The sequence below is a fragment of the Danio rerio genome, chromosome 23 (genome assembly GCF_052040795.2).
Source record: "Danio rerio strain M-AB ecotype USA chromosome 23, GRCz13ab, whole genome shotgun sequence".
NCBI lineage: Eukaryota > Metazoa > Chordata > Actinopteri > Cypriniformes > Danionidae > Danio > Danio rerio.
In genome coordinates, this window is record NC_141043.1 from 2,855,076 (window position 1) to 2,875,000 (window position 19,925).

Sequence of the window (19,925 nt, forward strand, 5' to 3'; positions counted from 1 at the left end):
GATAGATAGATAGATAGATAGATAGATAGATAGATAGATAGATAGATAGATAGATAGATAGATAGATAGATAGATAGATAGATAGATAAAGGGATGGATAGATATATGGATGGGTGGATAGATAGAGAGATGGATAGATAGAGAGATGGATAGATAGATAGATAGATAGATAGATAGATAGATAGATAGATAGATAGATAGATAGATAGATAGATAGATAGATAGATAGATAGATAGATAGATAGATAGATAGATAGATAGATGATGGATGGATGGATGGGTGGGTGGGTGGGTGGGTGGGTGTGTGGGTGGGTGGGTGGTTAGATGGATGGATGCATAGATGGGTGGATAGATAGAGAGATGGATGGATAGATTGATAGATAAATGAATGGATGGATGGATAGATAGATGGATGCATGGATAAAGAGATGGATGGATAGATGGGTGGATAGAGGGATGGATAGATTGATAGATAAATGGAAGGATAGATAGATAGATAGATAGATAGATAGATAGATAGATAGATAGATAGATAGATAGATAGATAGATAGATAGATAGATAGCCACACAGATAGATAGATAGATAGATAGATAGATAGATAGATAGATAGATAGATAGATAGAGGGATAGAGGGATAGAGGGATGGATATATTTATAATAACAATATTTGTAAAATGTATCTTTTATATTTTGTGTCTTCTGTCTTCCACAGAAATTGGGACGGAGCGCGCCTGTTTCCGGGACATGTCCTCCTTTCCCGAGACTAAAGCAGAGAAGTATGTGAACCGCGTTAAAGGGAAGAAGTTCCTGCAGTATAACCGTCTGCAGCTCTCGCGGATCTACCCGCGCGGCCAGCGCCTCGACTCCTCCAACTATGACCCATTACCCATGTGGCTGTGCGGCAGTCAGCTGGTGGCCCTCAACTTCCAGACCGCAGGTGAGAAGACCAGGAGTCACATGGAGAAGTGTTAAAACTATACTGTTAACTAACCTAGACTGCCATCTGCCTTTAAACGCTAGCCTAGAGCGCCGTCTGCTGTTATAAAACTAGCCTAGAGCACCATCTGCTGTTAAACGCTAGCCTAGAGCGCCGTCTGCTGTTAAAAACTAGCCTAGAGCGCCGTCTGCTGTTAAAAGCTAGCCTAGAGCACCGTCTGCTGTTAAAACTAGCCTAGAGTACCATCTGCTGTTAAAAACTAGCCTAGAGCGTCGTCTGCTGTTAAAAACTAGCCTAGAGCGCTGTCTGCTGTTAAGAACTAGCCTAGAGCGCCATTTGCTGTTAAACTAGCCTAGAGCGCCATTTGCTGTTAAACTAGCCTATAGCATCGTCTGTTGTTAAAAACTAGCCTAGAGCGCCGTCTGCTGTTAAAAACTAGCCTAGAGCTCCATCTATATAAAATTAGCCTAGATTGCTTTACAAAACTGACCTGGAGTTCCACCTGCTTAATCCAGAGCATTTCTCAGTATTTATGTTCCTTCCGGCTGTTGTTCTGATCAGGTTCTGTGGTGTAACGCTGTGCTGGTTCTTCTCAGATAAACCCATGCAGATGAACCAGGCCATCTTCATGCTGAACGGCAGGAGTGGATATGTGCTGCAGCCGCCCATCATGAGGGATGACAACTTCGACCCGTTTGACCGCCACTCGCTCAGAGGAGTGGAGCCCATCACACTCAGCATAGAGGTAACATTATCTTTTAAAATGTCACATCCCCCAGCAGCCCCTCCCTTTCACCAGCAGCTCCAGCCCTGAAGTGGTCCCACCCTTTCACGAGCATCCCCGCTCATTCAGTAACCCCTCCCCTTCAACAGCAGCTCCTCCCCTTAAGTGGTCTTTCCCCTTTACCAGTGCTCCCCCTCATTCAGTATCTCTTTCCTTCAACAGCAGCCCCTCCCCTTATTCAGTAGCCCCTCCCCTTCAGCAGCAGTGCCTCCCCTTATTTAATATCTAATTTCCTTCAACAGCAGCCCCTCCCCTTATTCAGTATCTCCTTCCCTTTAACAGCAGCCCCTCCCCTTATTCAGTAGCTCCTCCCCTTCAACGGAATCTATTCCTCCTATTTAGTTGCTCCTCCCCTTTGGCACATTACCTCCCCTTATTCAGTAGCTCCTCCCATTCAATGGAAACCCTTCCTCCTATTCAGTAGCTCCTCCCCTTCAACAGCAGCCCCTCCTCTTATTCAGTAGCTCCTCTCCTTCGGCAGCAGTGCCTCCCCTTATTCAGTATCTCCTTCTCTACAACAGCAGCCCCTCCCCTTATTCAGTAACCCCTGCTCTTCAGTAGCAGCCCCTCCCTTTATTCAGTAGCTCCTCCCCTTCAACAGCAGCCCCTCACCTTATTCCGTATGTCCTTCTCTACAACAGCAGCTCCTCCCCTTATTCAATAACTCCTGCTCTTTGGCAGCAGCCCCTCCCCATATTCAGTAGCTCCTACCCTTCAACAGCAGCCCCTCCCCTTATTCAGTAGATCCTCCCCTTATTCAGTATCTCCTTCCCTTCAACAGCAGCCCCTCCCCTCATTCAGTAGCTCCTCCCGTTCAGTAGCAGTGCCTCTCTTATTCAGTAGCTCCTTCCTTTTAACACTGGCTTCTCCCCTTATTCAGTAGCTCCTCCCTTTCTGTAGCCCCTCCTCTTTCGTGTGTAAAGCTGTGAGTGTTCGACATTACACACTTCTGTTTATAAGTTTGATCCACTTTTGCTAGATTTTCACCCACTCTACAGAATGCTGTTGAAATATTGTACTACACAATGACCTAGAATAGGTCATAGGTGTGGGATTTATTAACCCTGTCTGTTAATTAGAATATATGTAAGTTTATATTGTACTCTAAACACTAGACACTTCTTTGTCCAAGTGCACAACAGTCAGACCAATAATTGGGAATGTGAGCAAATGTCAGCTGCTAATGTATGAAAGTGTGTTTGTATCCTTCAGGTTTTGGGAGCGCGTCACCTGCCCAAACACGGTCGAGGTATTGTTTGTCCGCTCATCGAGATTGAAGTTTGCGGAGCAGAATATGACAATGCCAAGCAGAGGACAGACTCTGAAGGTGAACCACCATACAGAAGAACATCTTTAAAGGCTCAGTTCATCCAAAAAACGAAAATTCTGTCTTTATTTACTCTCCCATCACTGGTTGTTCATAGAACAGTCATTGACTTCCATGTGTTTTGTTCTTAATATGGATGTAGACTGCTTTTATCCAACATTCTTCAGAATATCTTTAGTGTTCAACAGACAGAAATAAACTCAGCTTAACTCTAAAAGTTTAAAACCACCTGAGTGTGAGTAAATATTGGGGAAATGTTCAGTTTTGGGTGAGCTGTACTTTTTAAATGTGTAATAAGGTTCATTAAAGAAGATGTAAGCATCTGTAATTCACCTGTAGTAATGATATTTTCCTGTTTGACCCTCAGCAGACAATGGTCTGAACCCCACCTGGACCAGGAAACTCTTTAGGTTCACCGTGTGCAATCCTTCCTTCGCATTCCTGCGCTTTGTGGTCTACGAAATCGACATGTTCAGTGACCAGAACTTTCTGGCCCAGGCCACATTCCCCATCAACTGCCTCAAAACAGGTACGGCTCCCAATTGAAGGACTGTTGCTGTGCTTTTACCTGAACTTACTAAACCAGGATGGTCCAGTTCACCACCAGTCATGACCAAAGGGTAGTTTTTATTTTTACAGCAGATGCTGTTCTAGGCTGGTTTTGTCAGTAGATGGTGCTCTAGGCTAGTTTTTACCAGTAGATGGCGCTCTAGGCTGGTTTTTAACAGTAGTATCACTCTTTAGGCTAGTTTTTAACTGTAGATGGCACTTTAGACTAGTTTTTAACAGCAGATGGCGCTCTAGGCTAGTTTTTAACAGCAGATGACGCTCTAGGCTAGTTTTTTTTTTTTTTACAGCAGACGGTGCTCTAGTCTACTTTTTAACTGCAGATGGTGCTCCAGGTTAGCTTTTAACTGTAGATTATGCTCTAGGCTAACTTTTAACAGCATATGGTGCTCTAGGCTAGCTTTTAACAGCAGATGGTGCTCTAGGCTAGCTTTTAACAGCATATGGTGCTCTAGGCTAGCTTTAAACAGCAGATGATGCTCTAGGCTAGCTTTTAACAGCAGATGGTGCTCTAGGCTAGGTTTTAACAGTAGATGATGCTCTAGGCTAGCTTTTAACAGCAGATGGCGCTCTAGGCTAGCTTTTAACAGCAGATGGCACTCTAGGCTAGCTTTTAACAGCAGACAGTGCTCTAGGCTAGCTTTTAACAGTAGATGGCGCTCTAGGCTAGTTTTTTTTTACAGCAGACAGCGCTCTAGGCTAGCTTTTAACAGCAAATGGCACTCTAGGCTAGCTTTTAACAGTAGATGGCGCTCTAGGGCTAGTTTTTTTTTACAGCAGACAGCGCTCTAGGCTAGCTTTTAACAGCAGATGGCGCTCTAGGCTAGGTTTTAACAGTAGATGGCGCTCTAGGCTAGTTTTTTTTTTTACTGCTGACAGCGCTCTAGGCTAGCTTTTAACAGCAGATGGTGCTCTAGGCTAGGTTTTAACAGTAGATGGTGCTCTAGGCTACTTTTTTTGCAGCAAACAGTGCTCTAGGCTAGCTTTTAACAGCGGATGGTGCTCTAGGCTAGGTTTTATCAGTAGATGGTGCTCTAGGCTAGTTTTTTTTTAAAGCAGACAACACTATAGGCTAGTATTTAACATCAGACGGCGCTCTCGGTTAGTTTTTAACCACACACTCAATGCTTATGAGGAAGAGCGCTTGTGTGTTCAGCTGAACCATGTAAGTTGTCTTTAATGTCAGGAGATTAATGTAAACACTGCTTACTTTGAATAATCTTGTAATTTGCTTAACCCTTTCCTAACTTTATTAATGATTATTTTAGGTTGGAAAGGGTTTTTGTAAGAAATTGGTTTGCTTGTGAAGTGTACAGCACCATCTCCTGTCAAAAAACTAGTTATGTTAGTTTATAATTTTTCGGCTGAACGTGTAAGACAGGGATGTCAAACTCTATTCCTGGAGGGCCGCAGCCCTGCACAGTTTAGTTTTAATTCTGCTCCAACACACTTACCTGGAGGTTTCAAACAAGCTGAATGACTCAATTAGTTTGATCAGGTGTGTTTAATTAGGGCTGGAGCTAAACTGTGCAGGACTGCGCCCCTCCTGGAATTGAGTTTGACATCCCTGGAGTAAGGGATCACTGTTCATTTTTAGGGTATTAAACTACATTCACTTGTAATGTACTATTCAGCAGTTTTATATAAATCATATCAGGGAGGCAGAGGAATACATAGTTCGCCGAATCATTCTATTTTTCCACTACAGAACAGCATTTATTATTTATCAACACAACTGCAGGTACTGTGGACTACTCCTGTAAGGTGTGATTTAGGACAGGGTCTGTGCTGATTAGCATTTGGTTCAGGCTGGCAGACATTGGGCCTCTCTGGACTCCTCTACTTCAGTGGTCTCTCCTGTAAATAATGTGCTGATGAGTGCTGCTCCTCCTGTCTGTCTGCAGGCTACCGCTCGGTCCCGCTGAAGAACAGCTACAGTGAGGATCTGGAGCTGGCCTGTCTGCTGGTGCACATGGACGTCATCAGAGGACGGGTGGGATATGAGATGATCGTATGTAGAAGCGCTCCACAGTATCTTCATATCATATGAGAAAGCTCAACACGCAAGGTTTTAAGATGGGTTCATATGCAGCTGGTTGCCTACCCTACTGAAAAAAACCAGCTTAAACCAGCCTAGGCTGGTTATAGCTGGTCGACCAGGCTGGTTTTACATGGGTTTCCAGCCATTTCCAGCCAGGCTAGGAGATAACCAGCTAAAACCAGCGTGACCAGCCTTGCCAGGCCGGGAGCCCAGCCAAAACCAGCTTTATCCAGCTTAAACCAGGCTGGTCAAGCTGGTTTTAGCTGGATTTAGCTGGTCATTTTCCAGCCTGACCAGCTAAGACCAGAATGGAAATGGCTGGAAACCAGCCTGGAAATGGCCAAAACCCCTCTAAAACCAGCCTGGTCAACCAGCTAAAACCAGCCAACCAGCCTAGGCTGGTTTAAGCTGGATTTTTCAGCAGGGTATTGCATAAAAAGCGCAGTGCTCTTCTGTCAACAGTGTGAACGGCGCCTTAAATTGCAGCGTGTTGAGCTCTCTCGTGATGATTGTGCAGTAGCTGTGTGCTGATGTCCTCCTGGTTTTCCCTCCACAGCATGAGAATGGAGACATGTTGAGTCCGTTCTCTCCGGCTGGGGCGATGGCGATGGCCATGCAGACGGGCCGCGAGCGGATGAACGACTCTGGCTCCGTCTCCTCCACCTCCTCCATGTCTCCTCTGCCCTCGTCTCCGGCGCAGGCTCTAGGGTACCGCGGGCGCGAGGGCTCGTTCGAGGCCCGCTATCAGACCCCTCTGGAGGACTTCAGAGTGTCTCAGGAGGCGCTGCTGGACCACGAGAACAGGAGGTAAAGCACTTCTGAGAAGCACATTGTGAGATCAGCGTAGGTTCTGTTGAGATTATCATGCCGTCGATTCGGTTCAGTTCTCTGCATTGATATTGCCGTCCATCCACAAGTTTAAATTTGACTCCATAACACAAGAATACGGTTTTGTCTTTTAATACACGCGAGTAAGAGTCATACAATCCTGAATTATTAGCCCCCCTGTATGTAACAGAGATTTTAACACACTTCTAATCATAAGTTTTAATAACTCATCTCTAATAACTGATTTATTTTATCTTTGTCATGATGACAGCACATAATATTAGACTAGATATTCTCCAAGATACTTGTATTCAGCTTAAAGTTACATTTAAAGGCTTAAAGACCCCCTATTATACATGAAATAGGGTCATATTTTGGTTTTGGGGGTCTCCAACAACAGTCTAATATGCATGCAAGGTCAAAAACACTTTCATGGTTTTATAATCTGCATTTATTTTTACCTCATTATCCCAGCGACTCTCGTATGAATCGATCAGTGATTCATTTGTTCCCAAACCCCTCCCTAGCGCGAAGCTAATCTGCGCTGATTGGACCGATGACAGCCGGTTGCGATTGGTCGACACTGACTGCATTCATCGCGTGACAGATTGAAATGCCCAGCAGCTAATCAACAATATAGAAGTAGTCACAGTGCATGCACGCTTCATAGTGTAGGCGTGGATTTTAGCTGCCAGTGGGTGAATGTAAATACAGACGATGGACTTGAAAATATCGACGACTAACTATTTTATTGAGCAAAAACTCCAATCACTGGCGAGGAGATCGCCTAGCTTGTCACACTCTAGGGCTGCTCGATTATGGGAAAAATCATAGTCACGATTATTTTAATCATAATTGTAATCACGATGATTATCAGTTCAAGTCAAAATTATTCGTCCTCCTGTGAATTTATTTTTATATATTCTGATTTTTATATATACTGATTATCATTAAATGATTATCAGTTCAAGTCAGTTCAAGTCAAAGTTCAAGTCAAGTTGATTGTCAGTTCAAGTCAAAATTATTCGTCCTCCTGTGAATTTATTTTTATATATTCTGATTTTTATATATACTGATTATCATTAAATGATTATCAGTTCAAGTCAGTTCAAGTCAAAGTTCAAGTCAAGTTGATTGTCAGTTCAAGTCAAAATTATTCGTCCTCCTGTGAATTTATTTTTATATATTCTGATTTTTATATATACTGATTATCATTAAATGATTATCAGTTCAAGTCAGTTCAAGTCAAAGTTCAAGTCAAGTTGATTGTCAGTTCAAGTCAAAATTATTCGTCCTCCTGTGAATTTATTTTTATATATAAATATTTCCCAATTGATGTTTAACAGAGGGTTTTTTTACAGTATTTCCTATATTTTTTCTTCTGGAGAAAGGCTTATTTGTTTTATTTCAGCTAGAATAAAAGCAGGTTTAAATATTTTGAAACCTATTTTAATAGCTCGATATTATTAGCCCCTTTAAGCAATATAAATGTTAGATTGTCTGCAGAAGAAACTACTGTTATACAATGACTTGCCTATTTAACCTAATTAAGCCTTTGAATGTCACTTTAAGCTGAGTATCTTGAAAACCATCTAGTAAAATATAATGTGCTGTCATCATAGCAAAGAGAAAATAAATCAGTTATTAGAGATGAGTTAAATCTGTTGTTTAAACTGTGCTTTAAGCATCTTCACTGTATTTTTGATTTTATTATTGATTAATAATAAAAACAGTCGGCAGCAGCAGGAATACCGCACGCTCACTTTAAGAATAGTGCGGCTCTGACATGGTGTCTCTTTCTCGTGTCTTTTGATTCTCAACTTGTTTGTTTATTACACAAATGAGGATTAATATGAATAATCACTTAACACTGCGCTCTGACACATGTGCATGGATTTGACCATTAAAGCGCTCTCATTAAGATGGCATTAGATGTGTGTGTGCTCTGTTCTCTGAGGCTAAGCGCGGCGCGCGCACAGACAAACACACACACACGCACTACCTGTCCGAGGCTAAGCACGGCGCACACACACACAACAGCAAGTGCTCTTTTGCGCTTTTAAAAATATGAATGATGCGCATCCTGTGCTGCAAAAGTGACATTACAGCTCATGCTTTTAGTCATTTTCACGTGGAACTTTGCTTTACAGAGGCAAAGAGTTTTCACACGTGTACAACTGAAGGGGGGCGGTACGTGATGGAGTAATCGTTTATCTCGATTAATGGCTTTTCATAATCGTTAAAAGCCGAAATCGAAATCGGATTTTCGATTAATTGCACAGCCCTATCACACTGTACCTGCTCTTTTAACACATGCACACACACATTACCCTCCTCCTCAGAGGACACAATACACACACATTACCCTCCTACTCGGAGGACACAACGCACACACACACACGCACACACACACACACTACCCTCCTCGGAGGAGGACACAACGCGCACACACACCCACACACACACACATTACCCTCCTCCTCGGAGGACACAACGCGCGCACACACACACACACACATTACCCTACTCCTCGGAGGTCCGTAAACAAAGCGGCACGCGTCGCGTTTTCAACGTGACTTTGCACGCGATATGAGAATATAGCCAGTTAACCTGATACAATACACACGGTTACAAGTAACAAATCACAACTACATACATTTGCAAGCTGGAGTAAATGAGGCAACAACTTTAATTGCACGTACTTACACTTGAGAAATGGAGTAAGGAACCGATCCAGGTTCTGACATGTCCATCAGTACTCTTTACTGATCCTTCCTTTAACAAACGGCCGATGAAGTCTTCTTTGTAGCATGTAGTTTCCAGAAGCACTCAAACTGCTCAAGGCTGGGCTATAATGCTGAGGTTTCATCTTCTCAATGATATCCATCTGCACATCGTGACTTCATTCGACCGGCGTGTGTTTGAGTGTGTGTGTGTGGCTTTTTTTCTGTGTTGGAGGGCGGGGCCGCAGGTTTCAAATTTCCCGGGTTTGCGCGCGCAACTACTTGTGTTTCGTAGATACGTCAACGCGAAACACCTAATGACTCGTTCTAAGCATGAAACCTGGCGTACGCAAAGTTTTTGTTCGTTGATACATGAGGCCCCTGATATTTTTGTTTATTTTTTAGTTTTTGACCATTAAACCTTAGTTGGAAAATTAAAATAAAGTGGTTAATTAAATAAAAAAGCCTAATATTCCTCAATGTATTAATAAATATTCAATAATTATCGATATCGAATGATATGAATCTTTATATTGTGAAATGTTTTTGGGGTTTTTTGTATCGCCTTAACACCAATATCTAAACACCACAGGAGTGCAGTGCATGGCCTACTTCACTATTGTACAGCGCTTCTTCAGTGAGCTCTGTTTTTCTCCCGCAGGCTCCGCAGGGCTCGCGTCAGCGCCGATAACCGAGCGTAAACCGAGCAGATGGATAGACGGAGCAGACGAGACGCAAGGCCAGCGACAGGAATTCTGCAGAGCTGATGATGATGATGATGTCGGGATGGTTTGTTTGGGAATGGGCATAGCGGCGCTTTCGGACAGATCCTCTCTCTCCTGCTCAGGGCCCTGTGGTGGGCAGAGGGACTCGCGCCGAGCCCTCGCTCGCGGACAAAAACCTGCTTCGCTACAATCTGAACCTGCTGCCGACAGGACGGGACGGATGTCTGACGCAGACGCTCACGGATGAACAGCATTTCAAAACTGAGTGGGGCTGTATCATTCATCACTGTAAACAAAACCGAACCCATTCCAGGTTAACATTTATGGAGTAATAACACATTGCTTTACTCTATCTCTCTGGCTTATATATGACTATATAAATGTGTGTGTGTGTGTGGGGTCCATTTCGCCGTCAAATTCGAGAAGCATCTGCTCTCAAAGAGCCTTTCACTCCAGAGTTTATTTCATGATTTTGTATTATTTAAACGTTACGTTTTTAACGATGCGAGTGTGTGTCTAACATGAGGGCTTGGCCTTTTTAAGTTGTGCGTTTTCTTCCCTCACGGACTGAAGTGTCTGTTTTTGCAAAGGGGCAGATGGCATTCTGGGAGATCTCACCGAAGCATTCTTCAACATTCGAACGTGTTTTTGTTTTACGCTAAACGTACTGAGGTTATCACGTGACCAGAGAGCAATATCACTCTCCTTTTGTTTTTCGGCAGTCTGCTCGGGTGGACTTTAATGCATAAACAGCTCAGGTGGGGTTTTCAAGGCTTTGCAGGAAATACTGTGTGTTTAGTTTACGAAACATGGACCATCTCATTTCACGTTTTATTTCATTATCCTTCTGAAGATCATTTCTGATGTACTCTTTTCCTCTTTGATCAGTCGAAATGTTTTATTTTGTCCTTATTTTAATCGTATAGTGCGGACGTTGTATACTTAAAGTATCGTTAGAAAGCCAAAGGACGACTGTGCGGGACCAAATATGTGTGTCTCCTTAATATCGGCTTAGTAATCCACCCTGAGCATTGAATACTTCTGGACGAAAAGGATCTTGTGTTTGTTTTCTTGTGTTGACCAGAGTAAGGGCATTTCAGTCAGTCATTGTGCCATTCGGTCTCTGTTATGCCATAGTCCTAATACAATAGAAAAAAAAACGACTGGCTAAATTGAGTATTTACAGTTGATGTGTAGTAAGAAGGCAGTGGTTATTGTAGCTCCGTTTGAGGCAGTACTCCTGTTTAGCCAGTAGAGGTCGCAGTATTACTGCGCACGTTGCCTTGTCATTCTAAAAGTCTAACAGCCACATACTGAAGCCATTGTAAGTGTACTGTTTGTTTTTGTTGTCCTTCTCAATCACTGATGCTTTACCTGGCTCTCCGTTTGACCTTGGGGTCCAGGTGCATTTTTTATATTTGCGCTTTGCAGCCCATTTTAGAAACGTATATACATATTTTACACCTAAGTTATGGCAGTATTTATTTGATTCAGTGCATGACGGCTGTGGAAGAAGCTCCCAACAACGTTGCTTTGTTGTGTGTTCCCCTGACTGGTCATGTGAAGAAAACTGGAAAGAGGGGCTACATTGCATGTCTACATTGTCATCTTTTTTTTGTTGTTGCTATAATCCGTGTACATTACATTAGAAAGATTAGACAGAACCGCTTCCTGAGCTTTAAAAAAAAAAGGATGAGGCCAAACCCCTTGAGAGGGCCCTTCCTCTGCATTTATTCCTGATTAGCGGACATTCCCTCAGTGTTAAATCTCTGTTGGCCTTCTCCAGTCTGTACATTTACGTTCTGCTTATTCCCCTTCATCATCGTTCATGTGCCTTGGTGTGTGTGTATACATATATACATCAACAAAAGATCCCCCCGTTGGACATGTATGCCTTTTTCTATGCTTTCTCGCATCAGCATTTTGTTACCGATGTTCTTATTTACAAACCAAGCCTTTTCTGTAACGTGCCTATGCTATATTGGAGGAAGTATACATTTTAATTTTGCTTTTCATATGAAACATAATCAAGCCTGAGAATAAAGTACTTATTCAACATTGACTGGTGCGTGTGTGTTTGCGCCAAATAATCCATGATCTTTCTTTCAGTATTAAATTTATTCTGCAAGTAATATTTGTAAAAATCAAACATGTCAAGCGTGACCGTTACCGCTGGTGAATCTGTTTTGACAACACCATTTGACATTTCTTTTACTTTAAATGACGTTTCGAGACCAGAAAACCTAAAGTGCTGTGGTATTGATGCTCACCTACAGCATACATCTCCACCTCCCCGAGGCGCATGTAGAAGAATTACAAAAGGGCTCAACCAGAGCTGTGCAGTTTCCTCTTCGTACCATCGAAAATCCCTTAAAAATGGCGATTAGGAAATGACCATCAGAAGTAAACTCAACTTGAAAAAGTCAAGGTGTCCTGTCCTAACAGAAAAAGCAGCCGTCTGGTGTAAGGGCGCATCTTGACCTTTAATAATCCACACAATGTGAACAGTAGCATAGCTCGTAGCTTACGCTAAAAAGAAAATGTTCCTCAGGAAGAAAGTCTCTTTTCTTTATGCAGATATGTCCTCCAGTGCTCGTGTTCCATCTGACATTTAAAAAAGGCCTTCGCATGAAGGCTGCGTGTGCTGTAATCCCATTGGCTGATATCTCCACGTTTCTTCAGTCAGACTCTGCAAAAATGAACCGTATTAGCCAAAACTGTACACAATTTAAGCACTAACTCATTGTTACTACCCTTTAACCTCACCAATCCACAATATGTGGTTAGTTGACAAATAGGCATCTGTACTATTAAACTCTACCTTATATACGTCTAATGGTGCGACAGCTAAAATTGATATAAAACCTGATATAAAGATTTATCTTCATTTCTGTACACATCTTCATATAGTGCTATTTGTAATACAGTGCTATTTTAATAATAATAATAATAATAATTCCTTACATTTTAACAGCACTTTTCTAGACACAAAGCACTTTACATATTGTTTTTTTGGGGGGGTCTCCTCAACCACCACCAGTGTGCAGCATGCTTCTGGAAGGTTGGCAGCCATATTGCACACCACACACCAGCTGATTGGTGGAGAGGAGCCAATTATAAGGTCCCACTTTATATTAAGTGTCCTTAACTACTATGAACTTACATCAAAAAATAAATACAATGTACTTACTGTGTTCATAATGTATTTGAGAAGACTTGTGGTGCTTTTGAGTTGGGATAGAGGTTGGGTAATGGACAGGTTTGGTGGTATGGGTAGGTTTAAGGTGTAAGGGATGGTCAACAGTGTATTTACAAATGTACTTACAAAAGTTAATTAAAGATGTAATTACATACATGTATTTAATCAAGCATAAGTACACAGTAAATACATGTATTTACATAATAAGTACATTGTAACAAACTATTAAGTTCTGTGTACGTACATATTAGTTAAGGCCACTTAATATAAAGTGGGACCAATTATAATATAGGGATGGTTATGAGGCCATGATGGACAGAGGCCAGTGGGCAAATTTGGCGAGGATGCCGGGGTTAAACCCCTACTCTGTTAAAATCCCAGGATGTCCTTCGAAATAGAGTCAGGACCTCGGTTTAACGTCTTGTACGAAAGATGAGCAGTATTGAGTCCCCATTAATATACTGGGGCGTGAGGATCCAGACAGACCACAGGTTAAGCGCCCCCTGCTGCTGGCCCCACTAACACCACTTCCGGCAGCAACCTAGCCTGTGGTCTCCCATTCAGGTACTGACCGGGCACAGCCCTGCTTAGCTTCAGTGGACGACCATGTGAGAGTTGCAGAGAGCTAGCTGCCAGCAATGTTTTCCTCTATGACTTGTTTGAGATTTTTTTTTTTTTATTAATAGGGGTGTTACACCAAAACTGATACTGTAACAAAACAGTTAAATGCGTGTAAATTTAGGGTGCTTTCACCTCGGTAGTTTGGTTCATTTGGTCTGGACCAAGGGGCAACAAATGACACATTTTTTGGGTCGTTTTTACACCACACTGATTGCTTTGGTCCGACCCAGTTGAAAAGAAACAAAATGCAGTCATGTGACAAAATCCACATCACTTATTGGCCAGATGCTATTAAATGTATTTCCTAAACTGCTTTTGTAATTGGTCAGAATTAACGTGCGGGAAAATGTCAATGGAACTCCGGCAAGTAAACAAACCAGCAGACACAAAATGTCAGTGCGCTGGCTGATTGTATCCCTGGGGTCCGTTCTTCGTACCTCGCTTAAATGATCTAAGATTATTTGATCCTGGATCTTTTAATCTTGATAACTGATCTCTCGCCAATTTGGTTCTTCAAACAAGTTCGCGAATCAGATTGGAATGTCTGGATAAACTGATCTGAGATCGCTGCGTGTGTTGTGAAGGACAGATCTATCGATCCTCGAAATCATGATCAGCAATGCAACGATTGGCTGACGGCACAGCAGCGTAATGACATCATCTGATTAATATTCATTTGTCCATGTGAGCAAATTTACATCAAATTAGCAGTAAATGGCTTGTTAAATATGACACGCAATAACCTTCCACATTTGTTATGAGCTGCAGGCTTTACACTTTCATGTGTCAAGAGTATTCATCATGTATTTCAATGCAAATCAATGTATCTAATTCTACATTTTTTTAATCAGTGTAAAGAGTAACTGATTGTTTACAAAAGCATTTCGATATTGGTAAAAGAGTCTGCAACTTTTGTGAAGCATCAAATCACCGGCATATTAACTGTTTATGACTGCATAAATGTATTATTGCTTTTAAAAAAAAGTCACATATTGTGCATTTCTATTATACACAATTTGTACTAAAGCGATCTAAAAAAGTTCATATCAATAAATTTTCTCTTTGCACCAGCAGGTGGCAGTCTTTGTACTTTCATTTCGAGGGTGCAGATTGCATACGTTTTATTAATATGTATAACTTAATTTATTTTATTAATAACTATAACTTTATATATATATATAGTTTAAAAATATGTACTATTTTCCCAAGTGTATATAACTACTACTGTAAGAAAATATCAGAATTCGGTACATACTTTCTCTATTATATTTGCTTGAACTAAGCCGATCTAATCCTGTTTATCTAAATTGAACCTGCTCCCGATCAGGTTTGAGCTAGCAGAACTGTTGCTATGACAACAACTCTCGGATCAGCTTTGAAGAAAGAAACGATCCTGGATTGTGTCAAATCGTCAATATCCAAATCCAGCTAACTGAGTAATCCACGTACGAAGAACGGACCCCAGGTCATAGTATACTATATAGTTTGTAAACATCACTTTAGACAAACTTTACATTTCGAGAATCAAGCACATCTGCAGCTGGAAAACAATGGTTTAATGCATTGCAAACGACAAAGGCGTTAGGAGGAGGCATGAATTAGTTTAGCTAATTTGCTTCCAGAAATTATACCAACGATTCATCAGGTATTGTTTTCCCTCTCTCTTCAAGGAGGTCTCGGTACACTTTTTGGGTCCGCTTTTGGTGCGCACTCGAGTGCGATTGCTACATTCACACCTGCCCAAACGAATCTCACCAAGAGGGAAAATGAACTCCAGTGCGATTCAGCCGAACTAAATATGCAGGTAGGAAAGCACCCTTAGAGTCAAAAACTTGTTGTAGAGGATGGACTTGATATCAAACGGGGTCTTTTAATTAATTAAAGTTTTCAGCAGAACAGGTCATTTAAAATGAGTATATAGTGTCACACCAGAGGACATGCTTTCAGTAACAAAATATATCAAGTTTCTATGCTTTTTTTTTTTTTTTTGAGAAATAAATGTATGAAAAAAATGACTGGCATTTACCAAAATAGCCTTTTGTAAAAAAAATAAATAAAAATAAGTCTGAGGTGTTTATCAATGATTTTATGATTTAAATTTTAATTCATAAAAGTGAACAGGTAATTTACTGAACTATTCTTGAGACAGTCGCACCATAGGACAGCTTTGAGATTTGGCTCAAAAATGGAAAAACTGCATGACAGCAGTTTGTATAAAGAGAGGTCAAAGACAAAGTAATGTTCAACCATTTACTGCACTTTAAATACCTAATTCTGTTCATTCTGTCCTGTGTGCCAAACAACAACCAAATACACTGTAATTATTTGAAGGTAAAAATGGCAGAAATGTAATCACCTTCAGCATTTGATATGTCAACTGTGTGATCCTTTGAGACTGTGCTGCTCCCCGACTCCTCCACCTTTACATCTTCATGCTCTGCATGCTGTGATCCTGAAGCAGCTTCAGTTGGAGTTGCAGATGACCCCGTCGCTTCACTTGCCGTGTTCTCAGAGTTTCTTTTCTCTGATAAAAGTGGTGTCTTCGCAAACCATCGCCGTATAGATTCCTCACCGAATCCACTTGACTTGGCAATCTCTTCCAACTTAGTCTCATCGAGTTTCCCATGCGTGTCTAGGTGCTCCTGTAGGACACTTATGTTAGCTTTCTGAAAGTCTTCCTCGTCTACCATGGTCTGGTAACTCTCAAGCCACTTCAGTTGACCATTCTTCAGGACATAGCGGCAATCTCCAAACCAACGTACTACCTCTGGCCTAGGTAGACCTGTTTTAGTTATCAGTTCGTTGTACTGTGGACTACTAGGCCAGTGGGTGCGTGCAAAGACTTGTTTCAGCAGGTGGAGCTGTTCTGGTGTTTTCTTACCTCGGTATTGAGAGGTCTGTGGAACAGGTGTCTGTGGCACCTTGCTAGCCTCAACCGGTTGACTTCCCTCTGGTTCACCTTTTCCACTGGATTCAGTAACCTTAAGCATTTTGAGATTGATTTTGATAGGATTAACCTTTGGCTCATTACCGGTTTCATCCTTCAGTTTCTCGTCTTCACCTTGTGTCTCTACTGAGGAATCTTCAGCTTCATGTGTTTCCTCATTGCTTATTCCTTCCTTTTTTACCCCAGTCTCCTCTTCCTCTCCCACATAATCATCATCTTCTCTTTCCGCCTTCTCAGCTTCCTCTTTCTTCTTCTCTGCTGCTACCCTCCTTCGCCGCTCAGCAAACCAACCATGGATCTCACGTCGGGTCATCTTTGTTTCTGCTCTTAACCGGTCAACTTCTTCACTAGTTGGATCTGGCTCTTGTGTAAAGCTTGCCTCTAAAGCTCGAACCTGGTGAGGCTCTCGCTCTTTGTAGCGTATAGCCGTAAAATCTGGTGAAGGGGGTCGTGGAGGACGACGTGTTGGAGTTGGCGGTGATGATGTCTGTGTGGGACTAAGAGGTGACTGCTGTGGAGTTTTGGGCCGCTCTGGGGGTGAACCGTTTTCTGATAGGTCTACAGCAGCAACCGTATCAAGTTGGGAGATGCTACCACTTGTTGTAACAGTCTGACCGCCACCACTCGACCTTGAACCTTTCAGATTCCTGAAGTGGTAGCGGCGGTCACTGAACCACTTCCGTACTTCACGCACAGATAGACCAGTTAGGTTTATAAGTCTGTCCACTTCCTCTTGGTTGGGAAATTGGCTTATAAGGAAGCTCTCCTTTAAGGCTGACAGTTGTTCCTGGGACTTTTTGGTTTTGTTAAAGCCGGGGTCCAAAAAGTTACTGTTGGAGAAAACACGAGAGTTCGTAGAGGCAGGACTTGGGGAGTCTGATTTACATGGTACTGGGGTGTCTGTTGAGGTTGTAGATGCTAAGGTTGTGGGTGGAGTGGTACTGGCAGCTGGAACACTGCTCTTGCTGGTGCTTTTAGACTCAGAACTGACTTTATCTTCACTTTTCACAACATTACCACTGCTTTGAACACAAGTGCCATTGGTACCCGTTGCACTGACCCTTACATTGCTGTTGCCATTTGACTTAGCAGTGCTGCTTCCACCAATACTGATTACACTAGTCTGGTTGCACAGGTTGCTAGTACTACTGACACTGCTTAAACTGCTGCTAGTACTAGCATTGCTGCTGCTACTGCTGCTGCTGCAATTTCCACTACTACTGCTACCAACAGAGCCCAAAACCATGCTGATTCCTTTATCAGCTACCAGGGCTGCAGCAGGTCTGGCCTGCATTAAAGGCTTTGCAGCAGCCTGGGGTTTGGGTGTAACCGCTAGGGTAACTGGGGCACTGCTGACCTGAATACCATTTGCCATCATGGGCTGGGTGACTATGACTCCTCCTTGCCCAACCAGGCTACCTTGTAAGATGTGTGGGATGCCAGTCGTGCCAAGAACTGTGATAGTAGACTGAGCAGGAGTATGGTGGGCCTGCCGTTGCTGCTGGCCATTGGAAGGTGCTGCCTGTATAATTGTGTTGAACATTTTTCTTCGGGCCTCTTCTATTTCCTCTGGAGACCAGCTGATTCCTTGTTTCAGCCTTTGTGCTGTGAACCAGATCTTGATCTGCTCCTCTGGGTACTTGGTAACTACAGTAAGGTAGCAAAGTTCAGCCTTGGTTGGATAAGGGAACTTGCTAAAAGATGTCTTTAAGAAACTGCTGTTGTCCATGGATGCATTGTAGGTAGGAATGCTGCTTAGGGGGATCATCACTTTGGGAAGATTTTTAGTACTTGTTGAGGAGCCTGAAGAGGAGTGGGATGAAGAGAGAGTGATTGGAGCAGATTGCTGGCTGAGACTTCTGTTCTGCACAACAGATACAACTTGTGTCATTGCTGTCTTCAGCATGGGTAAAGCCCCAGAGCCATTAACAATCTGTATGGCTGATGGCAGGGAAACTTTGGTGGCTGCCCCATTGTGTACAATAGTGGGCACATGGGTGACTGTTACAGCAGGAGGGTCCTTTTTCTCCACGACTTTAGAAATAGAGGGGGAAGGCTCATCAGTAGCAGGATGAGAAACCACAATCCTTTTGGATTCGGATTTACTCTTCAGCATTTTCATGATTGGTGTCTTCGTGATGGAAATTTCAGTATCTCTTGAGCTAGTGCTTTCACAAGGTTCAACACAAAGACTCTGCTCCACAATGACCCTGTTGTCCTTCTTTTTAAGTTGAAGTGTGGTAGTTATTGTACTGGGATGGACACGGGCATTGTGCAGTGCCAAGCCCTCAAATTTTGCAGAACTTTTTCCACAGCTCACACAAAGAAAACAGGGGTCCATACGGAAATCTGTGTGCCCACTGTAGACATGATCAAGGAAAAGATTAAGATCCTGGGTCTCAAAGTTACATGGTCTACAAGTGTAAAATCCAGCATCTTTAAGGATATCTTCTTGCCCAGAGGACTCGTCCAAACTTTGACTGCTTTTTGCACTTGCTTCCTCTGTGAAGGTAATCCCTATGTCCTTAGTCTGAGGGGACATGATTTCACGATCAAAGTCATCCTGCAGATGAATTGCTTTTACAGGTATCATGCATGGAACAGTGGACTTCCTCTTGCTAGCCATGGTTTGGTTTAGTTAGCCTCCAATGACTCTTAATTGATTATTTTGTTTATCCTCTCTTAAAGAACACAGATCGAGAACTTGTTGAGGGGCATGATCTTCAGTCCATTATTAGTATTCCATATTCTTCATTAGCAATGTTTCCCAGGCATCAAAGCATCAATCTGTGAAGATAAAACAAAAACAACAGCATTTAAGAACCACAGAATTCAAGCTCGGTTTAATTATATCACAATAACAAAAATAAAAGGCCTAACTTAACATTACATCTTGAAGCATCTCTAACACCAACTAAGGCCCCGTTTACACTAATGCGTTTTAGTTTTAAAACGGCATTTTAGATTAAAAACGATCTGCGTCCACACTAGCGTTTCTGAACATATCTCCGTCCACATTACGCCACCAAAAACGTATTTGAACCATGACGTATATGACCAAACGTATATGACCATTCGCGCACTCTGGGCAAGCGCGTTCTAGGATAATTAAGGCTGATTTATATTTCTGCGTCAAACGCCGGTGTATGCTACGGCGCTGACGCATAGCCCTTCGCCGTGGCCGTCGGCGTCGCTGATGTGCACCTCTCAAAAAATGTAACTAC

At 42.4% G+C, this 19,925-nt stretch overlaps 3 protein-coding genes across 19 annotated transcripts in view; 2 read left to right on the forward strand and 1 right to left on the reverse strand.

The window, feature by feature from the left end:
- plcg1 (phospholipase C, gamma 1) overlaps positions 1-11,996 on the forward strand; it is an 81,650-nt gene extending 69,654 nt beyond the window's left edge. For 3 of the 10 annotated variants that reach the window (XM_087305340.1, XM_087305334.1, XM_087305339.1), the window contains 7 exons: positions 715-939; positions 1,536-1,684; positions 2,936-3,050; positions 3,418-3,579; positions 5,522-5,628; positions 6,215-6,465; positions 9,871-11,996. In XM_087305340.1, the coding sequence (XP_087161466.1) occupies positions 715-939; positions 1,536-1,684; positions 2,936-3,050; positions 3,418-3,579; positions 5,522-5,628; positions 6,215-6,465; positions 9,871-9,910 (1,049 nt within the window). In that variant the 3' untranslated portion in view covers positions 9,911-11,996. 10 annotated transcript variants of the gene reach the window in all.
- The window catches only part of ggt7 (gamma-glutamyltransferase 7), a 219,444-nt gene that overhangs the window by 197,524 nt on the left and 1,995 nt on the right, over positions 1-19,925 (forward strand). The window lies entirely within an intron of this gene.
- zhx3b (zinc fingers and homeoboxes 3b) overlaps positions 12,034-19,925 on the reverse strand; it is a 29,931-nt gene continuing 22,039 nt past the window's right edge. For 3 of the 7 annotated variants that reach the window (XM_087305355.1, XM_087305354.1, XM_087305353.1), the window contains 2 exons: positions 16,111-19,488; positions 12,034-12,623 (listed from right to left, as the gene is read on the reverse strand). In XM_087305355.1, coding sequence (XP_087161481.1) covers positions 12,613-12,623; positions 16,111-19,327 — 3,228 coding nt within the window. In that variant the 5' untranslated portion in view covers positions 19,328-19,488 and the 3' untranslated portion in view covers positions 12,034-12,612. 7 annotated transcript variants of the gene reach the window in all.